Raw genomic sequence first — 20,120 nt, 5'->3', positions numbered from 1 at the left:
TGCTTTTGAATTAGTTTTGAGAAATACTATCTAAGCTAAAATTATCGTGTTTATAATATTGCCTAGTTTTTATGGAATAGTTTAAAGAGCATTCATCGTTTGTTTTGACTGCTAACGGTGCTAACTTAAATTCAAACCTAGTAAACGTTCGTTCAATTTACAAATTACCGCATTTAGTTACATGTAAGTTTCAAAGAGTTTAACTTGAATTTTCTAATGATACAAACTATTAATATACTTAAATGTTTTTATTAACGAATAAAACTCGTAAAAAATCGAAACTTATATTTATGGTACTACTAAAAGTACTAAAAGTCTTGTTTAATGTCACACATTTTAGGAGTGAAAGACTCATACGCACATGGCAGCATTATTGACGGAATTTTCACCGGATTCGTTCATGACCCCGAAAAAGGGACTTTTTATTTGGACGAGATCCACGAGTTTAACGGGGGCTCCACAAAGGGAAAGACCCCTCTCCAAGGCTACCAGGGACACTCCGTTATTTATCATCAGGATGACGTCATAATGCCTGAGGGGTTTGTTGTATTTTTTTGATTAAAACTAAGTTATGTTATATTTGCAAATATTTTTTTGGGTTAAGCTAGTGTTTTAAAAGGGTTAGGTTCTCTTTTTGAAAAAAGTTAGGAAAACTCTTACGTTTGAAAAAAGTACTTTATTTTTCAAAATTTAAATAACAGCATATAAGGATTAAATTTTTTATGGGTCTTTATTTCTCGTTGGTTTTTAAATTTTCCTCTATTCATTGTTAAAAAATTGTGAAGCAAAAAGCTTGAAAAGAGCTAAAAAATTAATAAATTTTACTTTTTATTCTTAATTTAAAAAGTTTTTTATAAAGAAGTTCGCACCTGATAATAGTTGAAGATTTTATTGCCTTGTATGTCTGTTTACAATATATGATGTATAGACCTAAATTAATTATAAATTTTTTCTTTTATTTTTCTTATTATATTTACTTGATTTACACATGATTAGATTTTACTATTTTTAGATTTACCAAAAATTGTATGGCTGATAAGCTAAAATCGAAAATTTTATCCGAAAACGCGACATCTAACGTTAGTTTAATACGTTTTTTCGAACTGTTTTTACTAACTTGATGGTTATTTTTATTAGATATAGCAGTTAAATACGTAATTTAGTTACGTATTTTACATAACTAACACTTACCTAAGAATTTTACTTAGTCTATCAGCTTCGTTGTAAAGCTCTTTATAAATTTTTAACAAATTACTGTTTTAATTTAATACATGGTTTTATATTTTTTTAAGTAATGTAATTTTAAGCATACTTTATTTTATTACTTAGGTAAATTAAATACTCGTTTTTACTTCATTTTGTGTAAATTAAACTTGGTTGATATTAGATTGTTTTTATATAAACTTTTGTTTTTAAAATTAGCAAAAGTTTTGATAAAATTTATTCACAAACACTTAAATACAGCATTCATCGCAACCAGAGTCATATATCAAAAGAAGCAAAAGATCTGTTCACAATAAAAAGAATACTTGTTCATTGTTTATTCAGACTGACTGGGTACTCTATGAGTTAGTTTAATTGTAAAGATACTAGTTTATTCTTACGATTTTTTAGTAAGCACATTCTTTTTACTGCTTTATAGTATTGTTTTTTTTTAAATTAAAGTACTATCAAATATAACAATTAAAAAATGTTATACCTATCTTATAAGTTCCACCACAAATTTTATATTGTTAAGTCACTTAAAAAATATTAGTATAAAAAGAATAAAAAAAAATATATATAAAAAAAGAATAAAAAAATTAGTAACCGTTGTGTAAATATTTTATTGAACAAAGAGAATACAAAGGGTTGAAAAATCCAGTCGAGTATATAACCAGCAAAATAAGTTCACATGTACATGCTATCAATAAAATTTATGGGAGAACAAACTTTGGTGGAATTACTGGTACCAGATTTCAAATCGCTAGATTAAAAGTTAGTTTGCTGTTTTGAAATTAATAAATTTTTCCTTTGTATTATTGTTATGATGTTACACTAGCACGATTTATTTAAATACTTAGGTTAAAACTAAACTCTAGTTCTAAAAAAAAACTTTTTCTCTTAATATAAATAGTTACTTGGCTTAAAAAAAGTAAATAGTTAATTTAGAAAATTAATACAGATTCACAAAAACAAAACACCAAAAGATGAAGGTGATTTTGAGAATGTGCAGAAATTTTTAGATTACGCATCTGAAGCTAATTATAATGATTACTGCTTGGCTTTTATGTTCACAGCAAGAGATTTCACTCCAACACTCGGACTTGCCTGGACTGCTAGACCACAAAGTGAATATACTTGTTTTCGTTTTAACGCTTGAATCGCAGTTTAAGACTGGCATAACGAAATTATTAAGTGCTACTCATTTTAACAACTTCAAACTTATTAATTATTAAGCTGTCAATTTTACTTATATAGTCAAAAATCTTCAAAGTATTTCTCACAGACAACTTATATAAATTGTTTTAGGTTGTGTGACAATTTTTTCAGGGTCAAAAAAAGTTTATAAGATAGATAAGTAATATAAATTACGAAAACTTTATTCCAAATTTAAAAATTAAAAAGTTATAGCTGTAAGCTTATTAACCATTTTACAAAACTTAAGTTGAGAAAATATTAGTTATAAAAACAAATATATGTTAGCAGGTCAAGTAGGAGGAATATGCGAGAGGAACACATGGATAGGAGGAAGTTATAAGAGTCTGAACAGTGGGATCTTATCACTGAAATTACAAGGAACAATCCAACCTTCCGCTGTTATTCATCTCGCATTTGCTCATGAAGTCGGACACGGTTTCGGTTCTCCTGTTAGTTTGAATTGACAATTGCTTACATAGTTAGACTTCTTAGAATGATATATCTAAATTTAAAAGACAAGCTTGACTGTATGTATGATATACTTTATTTTTGTTTTTAAATAGTTAATAATAAATATAAACATTTATTTTTACGTTTTTTCATGAAGTTGGACACCTTTTTGTTTGGTGCTTTGTTTAATATTTATTAGTCTTTTAAATGTTGTATTTTTGTTGCTAGTTAAGTATTATATCAACTTGTTTTAGATGAACATATAAAATGAAAAGTTAAAAGTCGGATCTTTTGTTATTTAAACAATTACTTTAAACTGTGTTATTTAAACTAAAAAAAGCAATTTTTTTTAGGCGCCATGCTTAGTTATTAATCAAAAAATAAGCTACTTATTATTTTTACAATTTTAACTTTATGTCTACGAACATTTTACTAACACATATAGCATTTTTATCTAGCTTAAAGTATACAACCATGCCACCTACTTATAGTCATTACAAAACTTTTATACCAATCATTAAGAGTAAGATCAAAATGAAAAGTTTAAAATTATACTACTTTAAAAATTTTAAGCATTTTTTATTATAGTAACAACTGCTTGGGTTAAATTATATTGCTTATACCACCTACTTGCAGTCATTGCAAATTTTTTATCTTACAAACAGCACGATACCACTGAAGATTGCACACCGGGTGACAAAAACGATGCTGTAGGAAATTACATCATGTATCCGACATCCAGTAAAGCGAACAAACCCAACAACTTTCTGTTTTCACCTTGCAGCATTAGAAAGATGACTGATGTGTTACAAATAAGAAAAGACGATTGCTTCACAAGTTTGACTCTAAATTTTTAAATGCATATTATTGATTTATAAACTAAGTGTAAGCTTACTAGTCAGTTTTATTTTTATTATAAACTTGGTCCATGGTTGCTTAAATTGATATTAGAAATATACCTGAAAGAAAAAAAAAATTTACATAAAAATTTAATATTTTGTCTATGGTTATTTCTAATTTCAACAAAACACTAAAACTTGATATTAATATTATACTATATTTTTGCTTATTTTTTATTAGGTTATTAGAAGGTTATACAGTTATGTAAAAATAATTTATATTTGTCATTTACTAGAAAACTGCAAAGCCTATTATTAAATAAGAGTATTTGGTCAAGTTATATAAAAACAGTTAGTTAATTATATATTTATTTACTTCATATCATTCATTTTTAAAGAATCACTCATGTTTTATATGGAGAAATTTCAATTGTAAAGTTGTCGACTTAGTTATAAATTTTTAACGTTAATACTTGACTATTTTTCATACTATATGTGATAAATCTAACAAATTTATTAGCTTATCTATTTTTTGTTAAAAAAATTTTTAAGCTATATCTACTTAATACACTTAATTGTCTATGTCACTAAAATATTACTGAATCAGTAGAAGTTAATTTAAGTTTAATACAAACCAGTAAAATGCTTCCTTAATTTTTAGGATAACTTTGTGGTTTAACAAGCTGTTTTTTAAACAGCATTCAATGCGAAGAGATGTGGTAACGGTATAGTTGAAGAAGGTGAGGAATGTGATTGCGGATATCCGGAAGATTGCGATGAAGATTGCTGCATTCCTGCAGGTGAAAATGGAGAATGCACATTGAGAAGAGGGAAAACTTGCAGGTTGGATTTAAACATAATAAATTTTTATAAATTTAAAATAAAATCAATACTGCTTTAGTAATTTTGACTTACAATATATAACTCCTTATTTTTAAATGACGAATGCACATTAAGAAGAGAAAAAACTTGCAGGTTGATAAAATTTAGTAAAAACTATTTAGTGTTACACTATATAGTTATATCACATTCACAAACACTCAGATACAATAAAACTTACAGGTTTGTTTTGAACACAAACTAAACTTAAAAATTATTTATATAACTGAACAAGGTTCTTTATTGTAAATTTGATTCTATTAAACAGTTAGTGTAGCAGATTGGTTAAAATATAAAAGTACAACTTAATAATTACGAATTTTGCAAACATAGACACTGTAAAATTTGCAGGTTGATTTTAGTCGTACAATAAAATATATAATTGATTTAGATATTGAATCGCGCATTTAAGTAGAAATATGTACAAATTTACCTCTTTTATTTTTTTAATTACATATTTATTTTATGATTGATTTAAAGTTGAAAATGGATGTGAATGAACGAAATAATATATTACTTCTTTAGTAAGGTAAACAACTAAGATATAAAATATTTCAAATATAAACAGTCCGTCTCAAGGACCATGTTGCAGTGAGACATGTGAATTGCACACCAATGAAGTAACCTGCAGTGCATCAACTGATTGCACATTTGATCAGAAATGCAACGGTTTCAATGTAACCTGCCCTAAATCTCAGCATGAACCCGATCATACTGAGTGCGAATACTCAACTAAACTGTGCCAAAACGGGGTTTGTTGATAATTGAAAAAAAATACGAGTATAGTTTTTAGTTGGTAAACATGGTATTGTCTTAAGTTAATAGAAAAGAGCACAATGATTTATGCTACTTGAAGTTATAAAGCAAAAACTACTCAACTAAAATGTGCAAAATGGCATTTGTTCATTATTGGGAAGTGTTTATCAAGTGCAACAAAAGTACTATAATAAACTTAGTTTATTTAAAATATATGATACAAAAATTTCCTATCTTAAATAATGTATACATTAGGAATTTCAGAGTTTATTTCTTGTATACCAAAATTATAGTAAAGTAAAATAAAATGAGTTTTTGTTTGTGTAACAGTGCTTAATAATTTAATTGATTTATGTTGTTATTTAGGAATGCAGTTTAAGCAGATGTGCTCTCCACATAGATTACGAAGGTTGTGAATGTCAATCAGCTGAAAACTCATCAAACAGAACTTCATTGTGTCATACTTGTTGCAAAAAAATTGGTATGTTGTAATTTTAAATTAAAAAAAATCATTTTCTACGGTTTTTAGTCTAAAATAATTCTTAAAAATACAAAAGTTGTTCATACCATTTCGGTCATTAGACCACTTAGCCTTCGATATACTGATGATCTAATTGGTATGATCAACCCTGTTGTTAACTTAAATATGTTTCACGACATACAAAAGTCAAGGCTTCTGCTCCGTAGACTTTCGCCGGTGTTTTTGTTAATAATAATTTTCTGTTAAGATTTTTGCTTGCAACAATACTCGTTACAAAAAAATAGCTAAAACGTAGCTAATTAAAGCAGAGAATTTTTTAAATTGAAAACAAGTAGGTGTAATGTAAGAAACACTATTTTGTAAACTGACAACAGAGTTTTATAAAAAAATTTAACTTACATTTTATTAAAAACTGTAGAATCTTAAACAAATTTTATTTGGAAAAAAAAACAGAGTTAACTATTAATCTATTTTGAAAAACATTGACTTATAACTCAAAATATTTATTAGTGCATATAATTTATATTTTAGGAGCACCTAAATCGACTTGTAAAAGTATTTCAGACCCAAGCATGCCAGAAATTTTATCCGATAAATTAGTTGTGCTTTTGCCTGGAAGTTCCTGTGATAATCAACAAGGCTCGTTGTTTGTTTTTTTCTAAACATATTTTCTATTTATTTATAAGTTTCAGCTGGTGAAATCAAAATAAGGTTCTTAGAAGTAATCCACTTTTAAATGAATTTTTATTTCCAGACTAAACTAAAATAAACAATTTTCAATTTAGTTGTAATGCTGTAATAACTTGAGTTTTTTTAGTTTTTCTTAGACTATCAGTAAATATAAGTAAAAATTAAGTAATTTTTTTTGTAGCTAATTTGTTATTTTATACCAAGAAATTTATTCTTTTTTGTTACTAACTCACTATTCAATTAACAACAAAGTATTTTGCAGGTTACTGCGATGTTAATTCAGTTTGTAGAAAGTATAAAACTGAAGGTTCTTTTGCTAAATTCAGTAATATCATGTTTAGCTCAGAAACGTTCAACAATATAAATGCATGGCTAAGCGTTAGTTTTCACTATTAGGTTCATGTTAAATATTTCATTGCTATTTAGAGAATATCATGATCTTTCAATCTAAAAATATATTTTACTTCTGAAGTTGACTGTACTCACAACTTTGAAGCGCTTGTTAAGAGTTTTAGTTTTGATTAACATATGTAGGTTATACTGCAATAAAAAAGGAATTAACTTTTTTTTATTAAACTATAAAGATTTCAAAACAAATAAAATATAAATATATACATGAAGCCATATAGATATTGCTTTTTGTTTACAAAAAAAAAACGAATTAAATATTTTAAATACAGGTTTACTGGTGGGTGTTTATCATTATGTTACTAGCAACAATATTTGTGATTGGTGGAATTACATGGCTGTTTAATGTCGAAACTCCTGACTATAATCCCAAAACTCCTGCAATACCAAGTAAGTATTTTTCAATAAACATTCAATATATGTCATTTATTCAAACGAGTTGAAGTTACTTTAGTGTATGAATTTAAACTGATTTCATTTTGTAGTGTATGCGGAACTAAAAGATGTTAAAGATTCAGATTCAGCAAGTGATGGTGAGACAGTTCATTTTTTCAAAGATACTAATAAGATAAGTTTTGGTAAAAAATACAGCCAAATAAGCAATGCATATATGGAAGAGACGTTTAATGTTTAATAATGATTATTTAACATTGACTAGCAGTACTGAACGTAAATTCTTGTTTACATACTAAATATATTTCATATTTTATTATACGAAGTTGCCACTAGCCGATTTGATTAATTTGTAGACTTGTTTTAGTTGTAACATATAAATGTAAACCAAGCTAAATTCGTATTTTACATATCTTTAATAATTTTTGAAAACTTTAAGTCTTAAAATATGAAAGTGTTTAAATAACTGTTGGAAAACTTTGTTCTGAGATTCGTTTTGTTATCTTCGGAGTAGCAACTCTAATTGCAAAGGTTAATTGTTAAAAAGTAAGAAAGTTTCATAAAGTCAAAGCTAATAAACTTATATTAAATAAAAACTTTGATATATAATGTTGGTTGTAAACTTTGGTTTTAAAATTACTGTTGGTTTTTTACAGTATTGTTTTGACTTTTTTGCACATTATTGTAATACCTAAGTATATTATAAATAAATATTGAACACTTAAAGGTAAATTAAAATAAAACTCATAAAATTCCACAATATCAAATTTTGTAATTTGGTAGTATTTAAAAAACCATAATAAAATTTCTTTTATGTTAACAGCTTAAACTTATAAACATGCGTAATCATAAATTTTAAATTATGAGAAAAGTAGAAAAATCTAAGTATTAAACTTGATTAAATTTAAGAAAAAACACTTGAAGTAGTTAGTTTTAAAAATTTGTTGTACATTAAGGTAATTTTTACTTTTACTCATACAATGTTTTAGACATAAAGATTCAAAAACATTTTTTTTTAAAGATAAATCGTAAATAGTTTCTAATATGATTTGAATTATCATAATTTTATTGCAACACGAAATCAACAAAGCAAAATTAACAATGTAAAAAAAATAATTAACATCTAATTTACAAAATTTAATTTTGTTTGAAGTCTATTTTTCCTAATATAGAAAAAAACTGGATTATGCTGTCCGAATTACTTATTCTTTTCCACGACAAATACGTGCAACACTCCGCTTGGAACCAAACCTGTTTAAAAACAATTTAATAAAAATATAACAAAAAATTAAGTTTAAATTTTAAACACAAACGTTTTGTCGCAAAGACAGAATTTAAATAAACAGTCTGTTTTTACTTAGCTGTTATTATGTTAGCTAATATATGTAATTTAGTAGTTCATTAAGCAAACTTTTTGTAATTAGGAAACTTCTGTTAATATAATTTTTTTAAACTACATAATTTAGCAAAATAACTTTTCAACGAACCTAGTTCTATCAATGACGATTTGAAATCAGCACTTGACCTGAACTCTCTCCTCGGGTAGGTCATCCTGAAACCAATCGGACCATGATTGCAGATTTGAGGTTTGGCAGATTCCGCTTGAGTGACTTCTTCACTATCTGGATCTTCCAGGAACCTGAAGATGTCCTCCTCATTAAAATTCTTCAAAGCATCTCTCGCTTCTTTGGGAATACAACATTTGCAGCAACACAGACAGCACGATAGACAAGACAGGGCAGCTCTGATTAGCGAACGTCTAATAAAGTTTGTAATAAACTTATATTCTATACAACCTTTTGTAGTTTTATACAACTAATTTATTAACTTGTTTTACTCTTATAATGGATGACAAACTGAAAAAAAATCTTTTAAACTAAAAACACAAGACAAAGCAGCAACATTTTCTTCCCAAACGTAAATTTCTTTAGTTTAGTGATTTGAGATCAGCTCTTAAAGCTGAAGCTGTAAAAGCGACAAACATAATTTAAAAGTGCAACTTGATATAGAAAATAAATATTTTGATGAAGTACTATTGATTACAGTCATACCTCTTATCTTTGGAAGACTTTGCTGTGACTTGTTTAGACTTCTTAGAATATTTTTGTTCATCTTTGTCTTCATTCTTTTCTTCACGTTTAGTTTTTACAAACTGTTTCACTGCTGACAGTTTGTCGTTGGAGTTGAAAGTTTTGAAGTATTTGCTGCCGTCAATATCATTTACCTAACAAATTGTCTGTTTAACAAAAAACTAGTCTAGTGTAAAACACAAAAAAATAACTACTTCAACATTTTTAATCAATCAACATTTCAAAAACATACGTGACACATAAAATTTTTAAGTTTTATATTTAGACAACTTATAACTAGAAATTAAAAAACATTATAACGTAAGTAGTACATAAGAATAAGTTAATAGTAATACATTTCCACGGAAAAGTTACAATATACTTTTTTAAATTCTAAAATAAAAGTTTAATAGCTGTCACTTACAACTATTCTAGTTTTGTTATCCCCGAGCTCATCTGGTTTTGAATTACCAATTTCTGTCAACTTGTTTCCTTTTTCACTTGTTTCTACTGCTTCTCTGTCTTTTTTGAAAAACTTAAGCAATCTCATCACTTTGTTTTCTTTATTGTTTTCAAGTTTAGAGTCAGCTACAAAACTCATGGTTTAATTATAATTTTATTAGATAGTGTCCTATAAAAAGTATTTAAAAATAATTTGTTAATACAAAAGTGGGTGCAGGTTTTTTAGTTAAAATACTAACCAACTAGGTACGCATTTTCTAGGTTCAAAAAGCCGATATGTTATGAGTTTTTTAGTCAAAAACGCTGTGTTAAAAATGTAATATTTTAAACTTTGAAATTTAATAAACAAACCTACTAGTACTGTTAAGCAAGAAAAAAATATTCAAAATAGTTTATACTGTATTTATTAAATGAAATTAGAACTAAGCGAACTGGCAAAAAAGGTTATTTAGTTGTAACTTAAAGTTGTATATCAAATTTAATATAAAAACGAGCATATTGCAGTTTATTTATTTAACAAACACAATGAACAGTCCAGTTAAAATTTACATACCAAATGACTGAAACATAAATGTAAAAAGCGTATAACAAAATAAAATAGAAATTAGATCAAGAAAAATATGAACAGTACAAAAGTAATAAAACTTAGTGTTAAATAATAAACTTATAAATTTTTAATTGAATCATTTATATTTGCTCCTTTTTAGTTGAGCTCTTTCCTGTGGAATTAGAACTTATTGTAAAGTTAATACCATTAAAGAAAAATGTGTAAATATACAGACATATATAATATGAGTAAAAAGCAGTTTTAAATTAGTAAAAGTGTTATCTACTTTTTCTCAAATTTGTTACTGCAAATAGAAACTGTGGAAATCTCAGTGTACTAGAACACCACATTATTTCATCTATCTTATGTTTCCTATCAAGACAACCTGGAGTTAAATTATACAACCGTAAACTAGCTAATTTAAATTAGAAATTAATTATGTATATCTACAATGTAAACATAAAAGAAAAAGGAACAAAATAGATTATAAACTTTGAGGTTTAAATAGAGAAATGAATTTACATTTATAAAGAAATACTTACAGTTAGATACTTCTATTGAATACTCGAGATTTATAATATATTTTTAACAATTATATTTCGTTTTTAGGATGAAAAATTTTGTTAGGGAAATTTTGCTTTAAGAGTCATATATTGATTTAAGTGGTTTTTAACAAGTTTGAGCACACATTTTTGCGCTGTGTTTCAAGTGTTACTTAGATGAAAGGTTACTGTAGTATAAACAAAAAAAAAACTTTAAAATAAAAAGGATTCTTTTAGTAAATTTTAATAAATAATGTATTTTAAATGAACCATGACCACAAAATTCAAAGCAAAGAAAATTGCTTGAGTGACCAAAAACTAGCCTAAGGTACTCTTAACTAAGACTTAGTCTTCTAAATTTATGATACAGCTGAAAAATTAGTAGTATGGACCAAAAGATAACAAAAAGTTGTTAAACCATTAATGCATATCAAAGTACTAACAGTATTTTTAGAACTTAATGTTTGAAATTAACAAAATAATAAAGAGCTTTCTAAAACAACCAAGCTGACCTAAGTAATGCAAAAACCCTGAGTAAGCCAGAGTTTTATTTAAGTTAAAAATCCACAAAATACACACTTTTAACAAATATCCTAACTCATAAACCTAAAAATTCAAACTCTTGGTCGGCCTTAGTTTTAAATATTTCTTTAAAAAAAATCATATCACCTGCATTAATCTGAACCTGCTTAATATATTTACATAGATAAAGTTTTTCAATCTTTGTGTTTAACTTATTTAGATTCAGATATATTAAGTACATTATTTTTTTAGTATCAAATTTAGTTATAAAGTTTTCAATGATGTCTATAAAAAAATAGAATCTTGTTACTCAGAGTACTAAAGTATCTTTAAAACGTCAACAGATTTATTTTCAGGTAGTTAATAAGCGCGCATCTAATTTTGGAAGGTGTTTTATTAACTTTTTTAAATGATATGGTTAGTTTCTAGTCAGCTATATAAATCAAATATAAAAAAATGTAAATTTTGAAAAAATAAATAAATTAATTAACAAACATTCTTAAAACAATGAAGGTACTTGCTTAACAAAAAAATTGTTTCTTAATCTATGTACTAAAATAAATGAAAGTTTGCTGCACATATATTTATTTTTTTAAATAACTAGATATCTACAAATAACATTGACATTATAACATTACAATAAATATAGTTGCAGTTTTGAACTTAAAATTATTTCATCAACCATCACTATAACTAGAACTTTTGGTAAGAAGAATGTGCACAAAAACAGGGTTTCTTATAGGTTTTCATTGGCCATTAACTATGACAAAAAAATAAACTTATAGAAAGAGCTTCACTTAATAATCTAAACTTATGTATTTATTCCTATATTCAGAAAAAATAGTCTACTCTGTTTTTATTTTAAACTTGTGTACATTTTGTAATAAAATATAAAATAGATTGGGACACAAAAACAAATGTTTTAAATTCAAAGCAGAAATAGAATTAAATGCTTTATGCTTAAAAACTTTTAAAAACAAATTAAATCCAACAAAAAAAAAAGAAATTTCTACACAACATGATAAAGCTAAATTTGTCTGAAAACTAATGACCCAAAGTCTATTAAAAAAAAATCATAAGACAAATTTTTGTTACTAAACTGGAAGGCAGATAAGAATTATATAAGTATACAACACTAGTACAAAATGGGTTTTGACAAGGGTTGGTAAAGTGCTAACAGTTTTTATGCCTTTTGAGCACTGAGTCGTATAAACTTTTGTTTGTTTTATGTTAACAATTTTACGCTTGAGTAACTAAAGCAATGTCTCTTACCAAACATATTTATTAATTTTAATCGATTTTTGAGTCTTTTTAATGTTTTGTTGATACTTGGTTTAAGTTGATTAATCATAAGTAGTATTTTACATCCTGTAAGACTAACTTTAAATTTAAAGTGTTATTTTTTTAAATTAACATTTTATATATTTTTTCAGCTTTTACATTTTGAGATAATAAAATTAAAAAAATCTGTATTTTAATAGTTTTTTTGCTTTAATTTTTTGAAATTTGAATACAATCTTAGAAGTAAAACTTAGTAATAAAGTAAAATTAAATTGATAAAATTGAACATTAAGCTTATAGGATGATAAACATTATATTGTTTTTATAAAATCTAACAAAATCTATTAAGACTAAGATTTTATTAAAGAGTAGCACAGTTTTTCAAAAAAAAAAAAAAAAAAATTACTACTAGCTAAAATTTAATCCACTTATTTTTACAAAAAACTTATTAATTTTTTCATATCATTAGCAAACTTAAACTAGTAAGCTTAGCTTTTAAACATAGAAAATATGTTTTTCTAAGTAATTTTTATTGTTTTTTGTTGAATTATATAAGTATACAACACTAGTAAAAAATGGGTTTTGACGAGGGTTGGTAAAGTGCTAACAGTTTTTATGCCTTTTGAGCACTGAGTCGTATAAACTTTTGTTTGTTTTATGTTAACAATTTTACGCTTGAGTAACTAAAGCAATGTCTCTTACCAAACTTATGAATTTTAATCGATTTTTGAGTCTTTTTAATGTTTTGTTGATACCTGGTTTAAGTTGATTAATCATAAGTAGTATTTTACATCTTGTAAGATTAACTTTAAATTTAAAGTGTTATTTTTTTAAATTAACATTTTATATATTTTTTCAGCTTTTGAGTTTATAAAATTTAAAAAAATCTGTATTTTAATAGTTTTTTTGCTTTAATTTTTTGAAATTTGAATACAATCTTAGAAGTAAAACTTAGTAATAAAGTAAAATTAAATTGTAGCTGTTTTATATAACTTTCAAACTATTTTATTTTACTACAACAGACAGAAAAACCCTTCGTATATGATTGCAAAGTGGACTGTTTCGCCATTTCCGTGATTAGTTGCCTTTTTTTCGGCTATACAGAGAAAACTATGGAATACGAAGAACAAGTTGGGAGAGTAAAATTAAAGTTTTTCTAAGTAATTTCTAATGTTTTTGTTGAAAAAATGCTTTAAACTTAACAAAAAATCAAAACTATTACCGTTTAATTTTATAAGAGGAATTTTTGAGATGATTTCATAACTTAATAACATAACTTCCACGATCCCCTCATTAACTTCTGACAGCTCAAAACTGGATAACTGCACTTCAGATAACCACTATATTATTTATAGGCATCTTCAAACATTACCCTTAATAAATAGAGAAGAAATGATAAAATAATTAATGAGCTTATCATTTTACATCATTTAGTACCTTTGTATAAGTTATACGATAGACTTAAAGTAAAAATTATGAACCTTATAAGTTTAAAGTTTTGTAATGAACTAACTTTAAAGTTTATAAGCTTAAATCACATTGTTTTCAATTGTTATTATAAAATAAATAAAATAACAAAAAACTTGACAATTAAATCAAACTACGCAAGTCATATAGAGTAGTTAAGAAGATAATTTCAAGAAATCTTTGTATTTTTTGTAATTTATATGTCAAATAAATACGTTTTTAGTTTAATTTGTAGAGAGGGATAATTATTACACCAAATATGAAATAATAACCAGCTTCTACAGCTTTAAAGCATTTTTAACGTTATAAATAGTAAATTGTTTTAAAACAATTACTATATAGAAGACAAAATGTCTAGTTGTAATACTTTATTATATAAGACGAATAAAATACATCAAAATAAGCTGAAATACTTTCAAATTTATAAGAACAAAATTAAAATAAAAACATGCAGAAAGAAAAAGTTAACATACTGAATTAAGCTTTTAAATTTAATGAAATAAAACATAATTTTACATTCTATACGGTAAGAGTGTAAAACATAAAAGAAGGTTATATAATGAAATTTTCATAAAACAACATACTTTTATAATTTAAATGTATAATAAAATCAAAATGTTAAAAGTAAATGATAGAAGAAAAAAACATCTCAATTTTTTTATATAAACACTTTATTTGAAATTTTTAATGAATAAAAAGAGCTTTTGAGTCTTTAGATTAGATTTTAACTATAAAAACTTGCTTTAAAAAGACTCCAATACCAAAATATTTCAAACAAGTAAAGTATTTACTTAGTTTTTTTTTCATGTCCATTAAAGCTCCTCCATAGCTTGTTCAAATGTTTCCAACAATTCAACTGCTAACGGCCTGTTATTAGGCTCTTCGTTGTCCAGGCCATTGAGTAATTTCTCTCTCTGTAATAAAAATATTGTATTTGACATTTTATTTTCATTTCTAATCATTAAAGTATTTTTCAGTTTGTATATGTATAGTTTAATAAAGTCTTTAAATAAAAAAATATACATTAAAAGAATCAATAGAAGACACTTCTTACCATTGTACCAGTGATTGCTGGACTTAAGTTTTTGGATCTTACTCTCCTAACTTGTTCTTCATATTCCATAGTTTTCTCTGTATAGCCGAACAAAAGGCAACTAATCACGGAAATGGCGAAACAGTCCACTTTTCGATCATATACGAAGGGTTTTTCTGTCTGTTGTAGTAAAATAAAATAGTTTGAAAGTTATATAAAACAGCTTCAAAAACAGTTTTAAATGTTTGTTTCAGATTTTGTAACTGTTTCAATTAGTTAACAAATGATTTATTTCAAGTTTTAAAACATAGTTTGTATTTAAAACTATAATGAAAACTAATATTAAATTAATAAGTTTTTATTTTAATCATTTTTCTGAGTTAAAAATAATTGAGAATAATATTTTTTTTTTTCAAATGTCTTTTAAATTGTTAACTAAATTTTTTTAAGCTAATGATAAATTTTTAATACCTGCTCCTTTGGCATAAAATTGAGTGTTCCATAATTTCCGGAGTGCCTGCACTCGTTCACTTGCCGGATTACTATAATTTATACATACATTTATTAACCTTAAAATGTGTTTTTGTTAAAAGATCTGTTAATTACTTTTCTTAATGCATACATTATATATTTCGTTGAACTAATGTAAAAATGTATAGTTTTAAACCTTGGTAACTGACTTATGAAATGCTATTTTATAAATCATTTCTTATATAAGTAACTTTAAATATTAGACTAACCTTAATAAATAAAAAATGTACGTACCTAAGTAATTTCTAATTTAAAAAGAATCTAATTTTTACTAAAATTGGTTGTTATAAGGTTATTTAAATAACTAAAAAATACTGTAGTAAGCAATTTTTCTAAACAATAAAATATACTGAAATATGTACCGATAACATAAATAGATTAACTAACTCTGCGTCGCAAGTCCAAAATCACCAATCTTCCAAACTCCATCCACTAGGAAGATATTTGCAGGCTTAAGGTCTCTGTGTATGACACTTTTACTATGTATGTAAGTTAAACCTCTGAGGATCTGGATCATAAATCCAACGTTCTCGATGACTGACCTTGGTTCGCAATTGATCAGCTCCTTTCTTAGGTCTGTCTGGCCCTTTTCGCATTTTAGAAAGCAAATTGGATCTGAATTTGATACTAATATAAAGAATGCTACCTTTCAAAGGTTTTATATAGCTAAATTTTATAATGCATTATAAAGTAGATGTTAATTGTTTTAGTTTAAAAATTAAATTACCGTAATCGTATAAGCTGTTCTTAATTATAACTTTTAAGCTTGAAATAAGACTCTGAAATTTAAAACTAAATAAAGAATTTTCAAAAGTTTTAAAGAAATTAGTTCATATTTCTAAAATTTTATAAATTAAATCACAGATAATTTACATAGACATTAATAGTTTTAAAACAAAATTTAAAACATTAAAAAGTAAACTGTAAAATTCATACCAGTGAGGAATATATTGTAAAACGTTTTCCTTGACAATTTTAGCCACTTCCTACAAAAAAACTAGTTATATATTTTTCGAACAAAAATGTATTTTATTTTTTTTAAAACAGTCGTACATACTACAAACAATTTTTTATTTAAATGAAAAATATTTTATTTAAAAATTTCGATATTTAAATATATATTCATATCTAAAAACTTACTCATAGCTATACTTTTAGAGTTTATTATGATTATGACCCATTTTAAAATACCTCGTTTCGCGACCTTTTTTCTCAGTAAAGAAAGAATATATTTGAACAATGTTTTCATGTTGAGTCTTCAGTTGAAACGAGGCTTCATTTGAAAGTTCTTCCGTAGTTCTGTGAACAATTTAACACTCATTGACTAAGCATGTTTCAGCTATTTACAAAACAAACCTACGTAAACTTACTTGTGATTATAATAACCTATTTTAGTACTTGCAGTAATAACTAAGTAACATTATAAATAAGGGATTAAGAGGCAAAAAATTGAGTTATGTTTTATTTTTCAAGTTTATGAACTTTTATTGTTTACAACGCTACATAAAATGTTTTGGAATATAACTTAGATGTTTTTCAAAATAAGTTTGTAAAGTTTTTTATTGTATATTTATTTGACAAACGGAACTGTTTAAAAATAAAATAAACTAAATATTTCTCACTTGAAGTCCTTGTTATAAATTACTTTCAAGGCTACCGATGCTTTTAACACTTTGTCAAAAGCATGGTAGACCCTTGCGTAGTAGCCCTGTTTTTTAATTAATACATAAATTTATATAGTCAAAACATTTTAAAATATTTTTTTCTCATGGTAGTTTACTTTTTTAAACTGTTAAAAAACATCAGTATTACACAGCTTAATATAAGTATAAACAAAAATACTAAAAAAAAAAAAGATTTCAATAATGTTCAAGTAAACTGCGGATATTTAAGATAATTCTATGTACGAACAAACCAAAATAAATGTTTAAAATACTTTATAAAAAAAAAGTTTAAATAAGTAAAATGTCAAATTTACCCATCCAAGACGTTTTACGTTTTCTAAGTCTTTCAGTTCACCGAGCTGCTTAATAATAAATATATAACTTCTATTTGTTTTTATATGTATTTTACTTACTGTTGTAGTGACAATAAATAAAGTCAATCGTTAAAAAGTAATTTGAGAAAATGATAAAGTTCACAAATGTTGCAGCTTTAATTTTGTCTTGAAAACGTTTTTATTATATGTTTATTTGGTGAAAAAATACAACAATCTTTATTGTAAATTACCCAGGTAGAAAGACTCTAAAAACTAACACGTAAAAATGACAACAAGTCAGTTGATTAGAAAATTAATTTATATAAACTGTGGAAATCAATACAGATAAACCTTAACCGTAAGTATACACTTTTTTTTTAAATTAATCAATAAAATAGATGAAAGGTTAATAGTGCCTACTTGAAAAATATAAAATAAAAATTTTGAAACTTAATTGTTTAAGTTAAAACTGTTTAAATCTTATAAAACTATTAAAAATTCACTTACCTGAGAACAGGAAATTTTATCGAATACTTCTTTTTTCTTTAAGAACCTCTGAAATACATATTAAGTCTATATCTATGTTTGGTGAAAATAAAACAAAACTATATATTTATAAATAAAAAGTATTATAATTGTAAATTTTTTTTATTACAAATATACTAAGAACTTAAAGTATTGATATACCTTTTTAAATGTATGTAAGAAAAAAATATCAAATAATTAAATATTTATGCTTAAAGTTACATTATAAGCGTATTAGTTAAAATATGTAAGTGAAAACCTTGAAAATTATTTAATAAGAAAAAAACTCATTTTTAGCTGTAGTAAGGTATCTTAATAGCTAAAAATATTTTTAAAACGTTATTAGTTTTAAAGTAGAGCTTAAAAAAACTTATCTATAAAGAAGGCTAACCTTTATTTCATAATATTTGCACCAGACAAAAATCCCAATTAAGAGAACAGCTAAAAAACTCAAGCTAACTTTGAGATATCTTATAAAATGAGATATTGGTTTCCCTTTACAGAGTACTATTTGGTCAAACCGAAACTTTAAACAAACTCTCAAGCATTTTACTACTTTACTATACTCTTTCGCTTTAAGAAAGGTCGGACAAGATTTACTTTTAATTCCATTGACTTGAGGATCTTTGCAAATGACCCTAAAAATATTGATAGGTCTGACTCCATCGCTGTTTATTTCACAGTCTATGAACTTTTGAATACTCAATTTAACACTTTCGCTAAGTTCAGCAACGCCGTAAGAGCATCTATCCGATCCTTCAAGGTATGTTGATTTTCTCATTATGTAAGGTATAACATTTTGGTTTTGTATTGTTTTGTTGCAAGAGCCAATATCTGAAAACAGAGATTTTGATTGCAATAACAAAGCTGCTATAAGATAGCTCTAAAAGAAGATTTTATTTTTGAAAAATTTCGCATAAAAATTAAATTCTTGATAAAACTTACAAAAGATGTATACCTTGAGAGTTGAGACTAACATTTAAGTTTCTTTCAGGAAAAGAATATTTTACTGTTAATTAAAGTTATAAAAAATTAACTATATACTTTAACTTGAAGATTTTAACTAGTTTAAGTACATTATTCATAAACATAAACAGTTATAAATGTTAACGTTAAATTAAGTAGTATAAAAATATGTAATAAATCATTTAATGTTTATAGATTTAAAATATTTTGTTTTAAGTTCGTTATGTTTAACATTTATCATTTATTCGTATCAAGATTTTGTAAAAATTACTTATACTTTCGCTATTTTAAAACTTGGTCTGACAAAATTTTAAGAAAACCTTAATCATCTAAGTAACAAATTAATTCACTCTAATAAGTGACTTAAAACAATCAAACTTTTCATTGAATCTGTTTATCAAAAATTATACAACTGATTTGAAACATAAAAAATGACGTTATTTTAAGTTTATTAAAAAACTTGTTAAAGGAAACATAAAACATGTAGATTAAACTTAAAAAAAAAAACGGGCTCCAAGAAACTTACCGGAAAAAACAATATTGAAGAATGAAAACAAAGTTAAAAAAACAGATTTGTTGATGGTTATCATCACGAAGCTTCTTATTTCCTGTAAAAACTGTTGTTTACAATAAAAAAAATGTCCTCATAGTACTGTCAAAAATCTATTGCTTTTTTAAACAGGTCTTAAGTTTACATATTAGTATTCTACTTGATCTTAGAATCCGGACTTGGCTTGAAAGTGATTTCTTTAGATCCGCTCAGATCCTAATGTAATGGATCCGATAGACCAATGAAAAATTGAAAAACTTACGCTAGATAGTTTAATGAAGTGCAAAATATTATAAAAAAAGTCTTAGGCCTGTTTATAGTTAGTTTTAAAACTTACACTAGGTACTCTGA

General features: G+C 25.4%; 2 protein-coding genes across 2 annotated transcripts; one reads left to right on the top strand and one right to left on the bottom strand.

Moving 5' to 3' along the window:
• The first annotated feature begins 324 nt into the window (after positions 1 to 324).
• On the top strand, positions 325 to 7,537 carry LOC145841134 (disintegrin and metalloproteinase domain-containing protein 10-like). The gene is made up of 13 exons (XM_082948506.1): positions 325 to 539; positions 1,465 to 1,568; positions 1,850 to 1,977; positions 2,165 to 2,330; positions 2,689 to 2,849; positions 3,516 to 3,687; positions 4,388 to 4,532; positions 5,137 to 5,320; positions 5,691 to 5,805; positions 6,337 to 6,444; positions 6,758 to 6,873; positions 7,176 to 7,293; positions 7,389 to 7,537. The coding sequence occupies exons 1-13, from the start codon at positions 325 to 327 to the stop codon at positions 7,535 to 7,537; spliced, it is 1,881 nt and encodes a 626-aa protein (XP_082804632.1).
• A 7,461-nt stretch (positions 7,538 to 14,998) lies between these two features.
• On the bottom strand, positions 14,999 to 19,034 carry LOC145841133 (uncharacterized). Its single transcript, XM_082948505.1, has 9 exons — positions 18,792 to 19,034; positions 18,236 to 18,283; positions 17,373 to 17,458; positions 16,942 to 17,049; positions 16,687 to 16,736; positions 16,138 to 16,365; positions 15,691 to 15,761; positions 15,241 to 15,399; positions 14,999 to 15,100 (listed from the first exon to the last, which is right to left on the bottom strand). Exons 1-9 carry the CDS (start codon positions 19,032 to 19,034, stop codon positions 14,999 to 15,001), a joined length of 1,095 nt encoding a protein of 364 aa, XP_082804631.1.
• Positions 19,035 to 20,120: the final 1,086 nt, after the last annotated feature.

Source organism: Thalia democratica, chromosome 7 (assembly GCF_965202585.1).
Source record: "Thalia democratica chromosome 7, ktThaDemo2.hap1.1, whole genome shotgun sequence".
NCBI lineage: Eukaryota > Metazoa > Chordata > Thaliacea > Salpida > Salpidae > Thalia > Thalia democratica.
The sequence above is the reverse complement of the archived record's forward strand: the minus strand, read 5'-3'. Positions and strand labels throughout refer to the sequence as shown.

Coding starts and splice junctions, on each gene's coding strand:
- LOC145841134 (XM_082948506.1), top strand. CDS start 325: ATGTCACACATTTTAGGAGTGAAAGACTCATACGCACATGGCAGCATT. Junction 4,533..5,136: donor AGAAGAGGGAAAACTTGCAG/GTTGGATTTAAA, acceptor AAATATAAACAG/TCCGTCTCAAGGACCATGTT. Junction 6,445..6,757: donor TTCCTGTGATAATCAACAAG/GCTCGTTGTTTG, acceptor AGTATTTTGCAG/GTTACTGCGATGTTAATTCA.
- LOC145841133 (XM_082948505.1), bottom strand. CDS start 19,034: ATGAGAAAATCAACATACCTTGAAGGATCGGATAGATGCTCTTACGGC. Junction 18,284..18,791: donor AAGTAGTAAAATGCTTGAGA/GTTTGTTTAAAG, acceptor TATGTATTTCAG/AGGTTCTTAAAGAAAAAAGA. Junction 17,459..18,235: donor ATAAAATTTCCTGTTCTCAG/GTAAGTGAATTT, acceptor ATTAAAAAACAG/GGCTACTACGCAAGGGTCTA.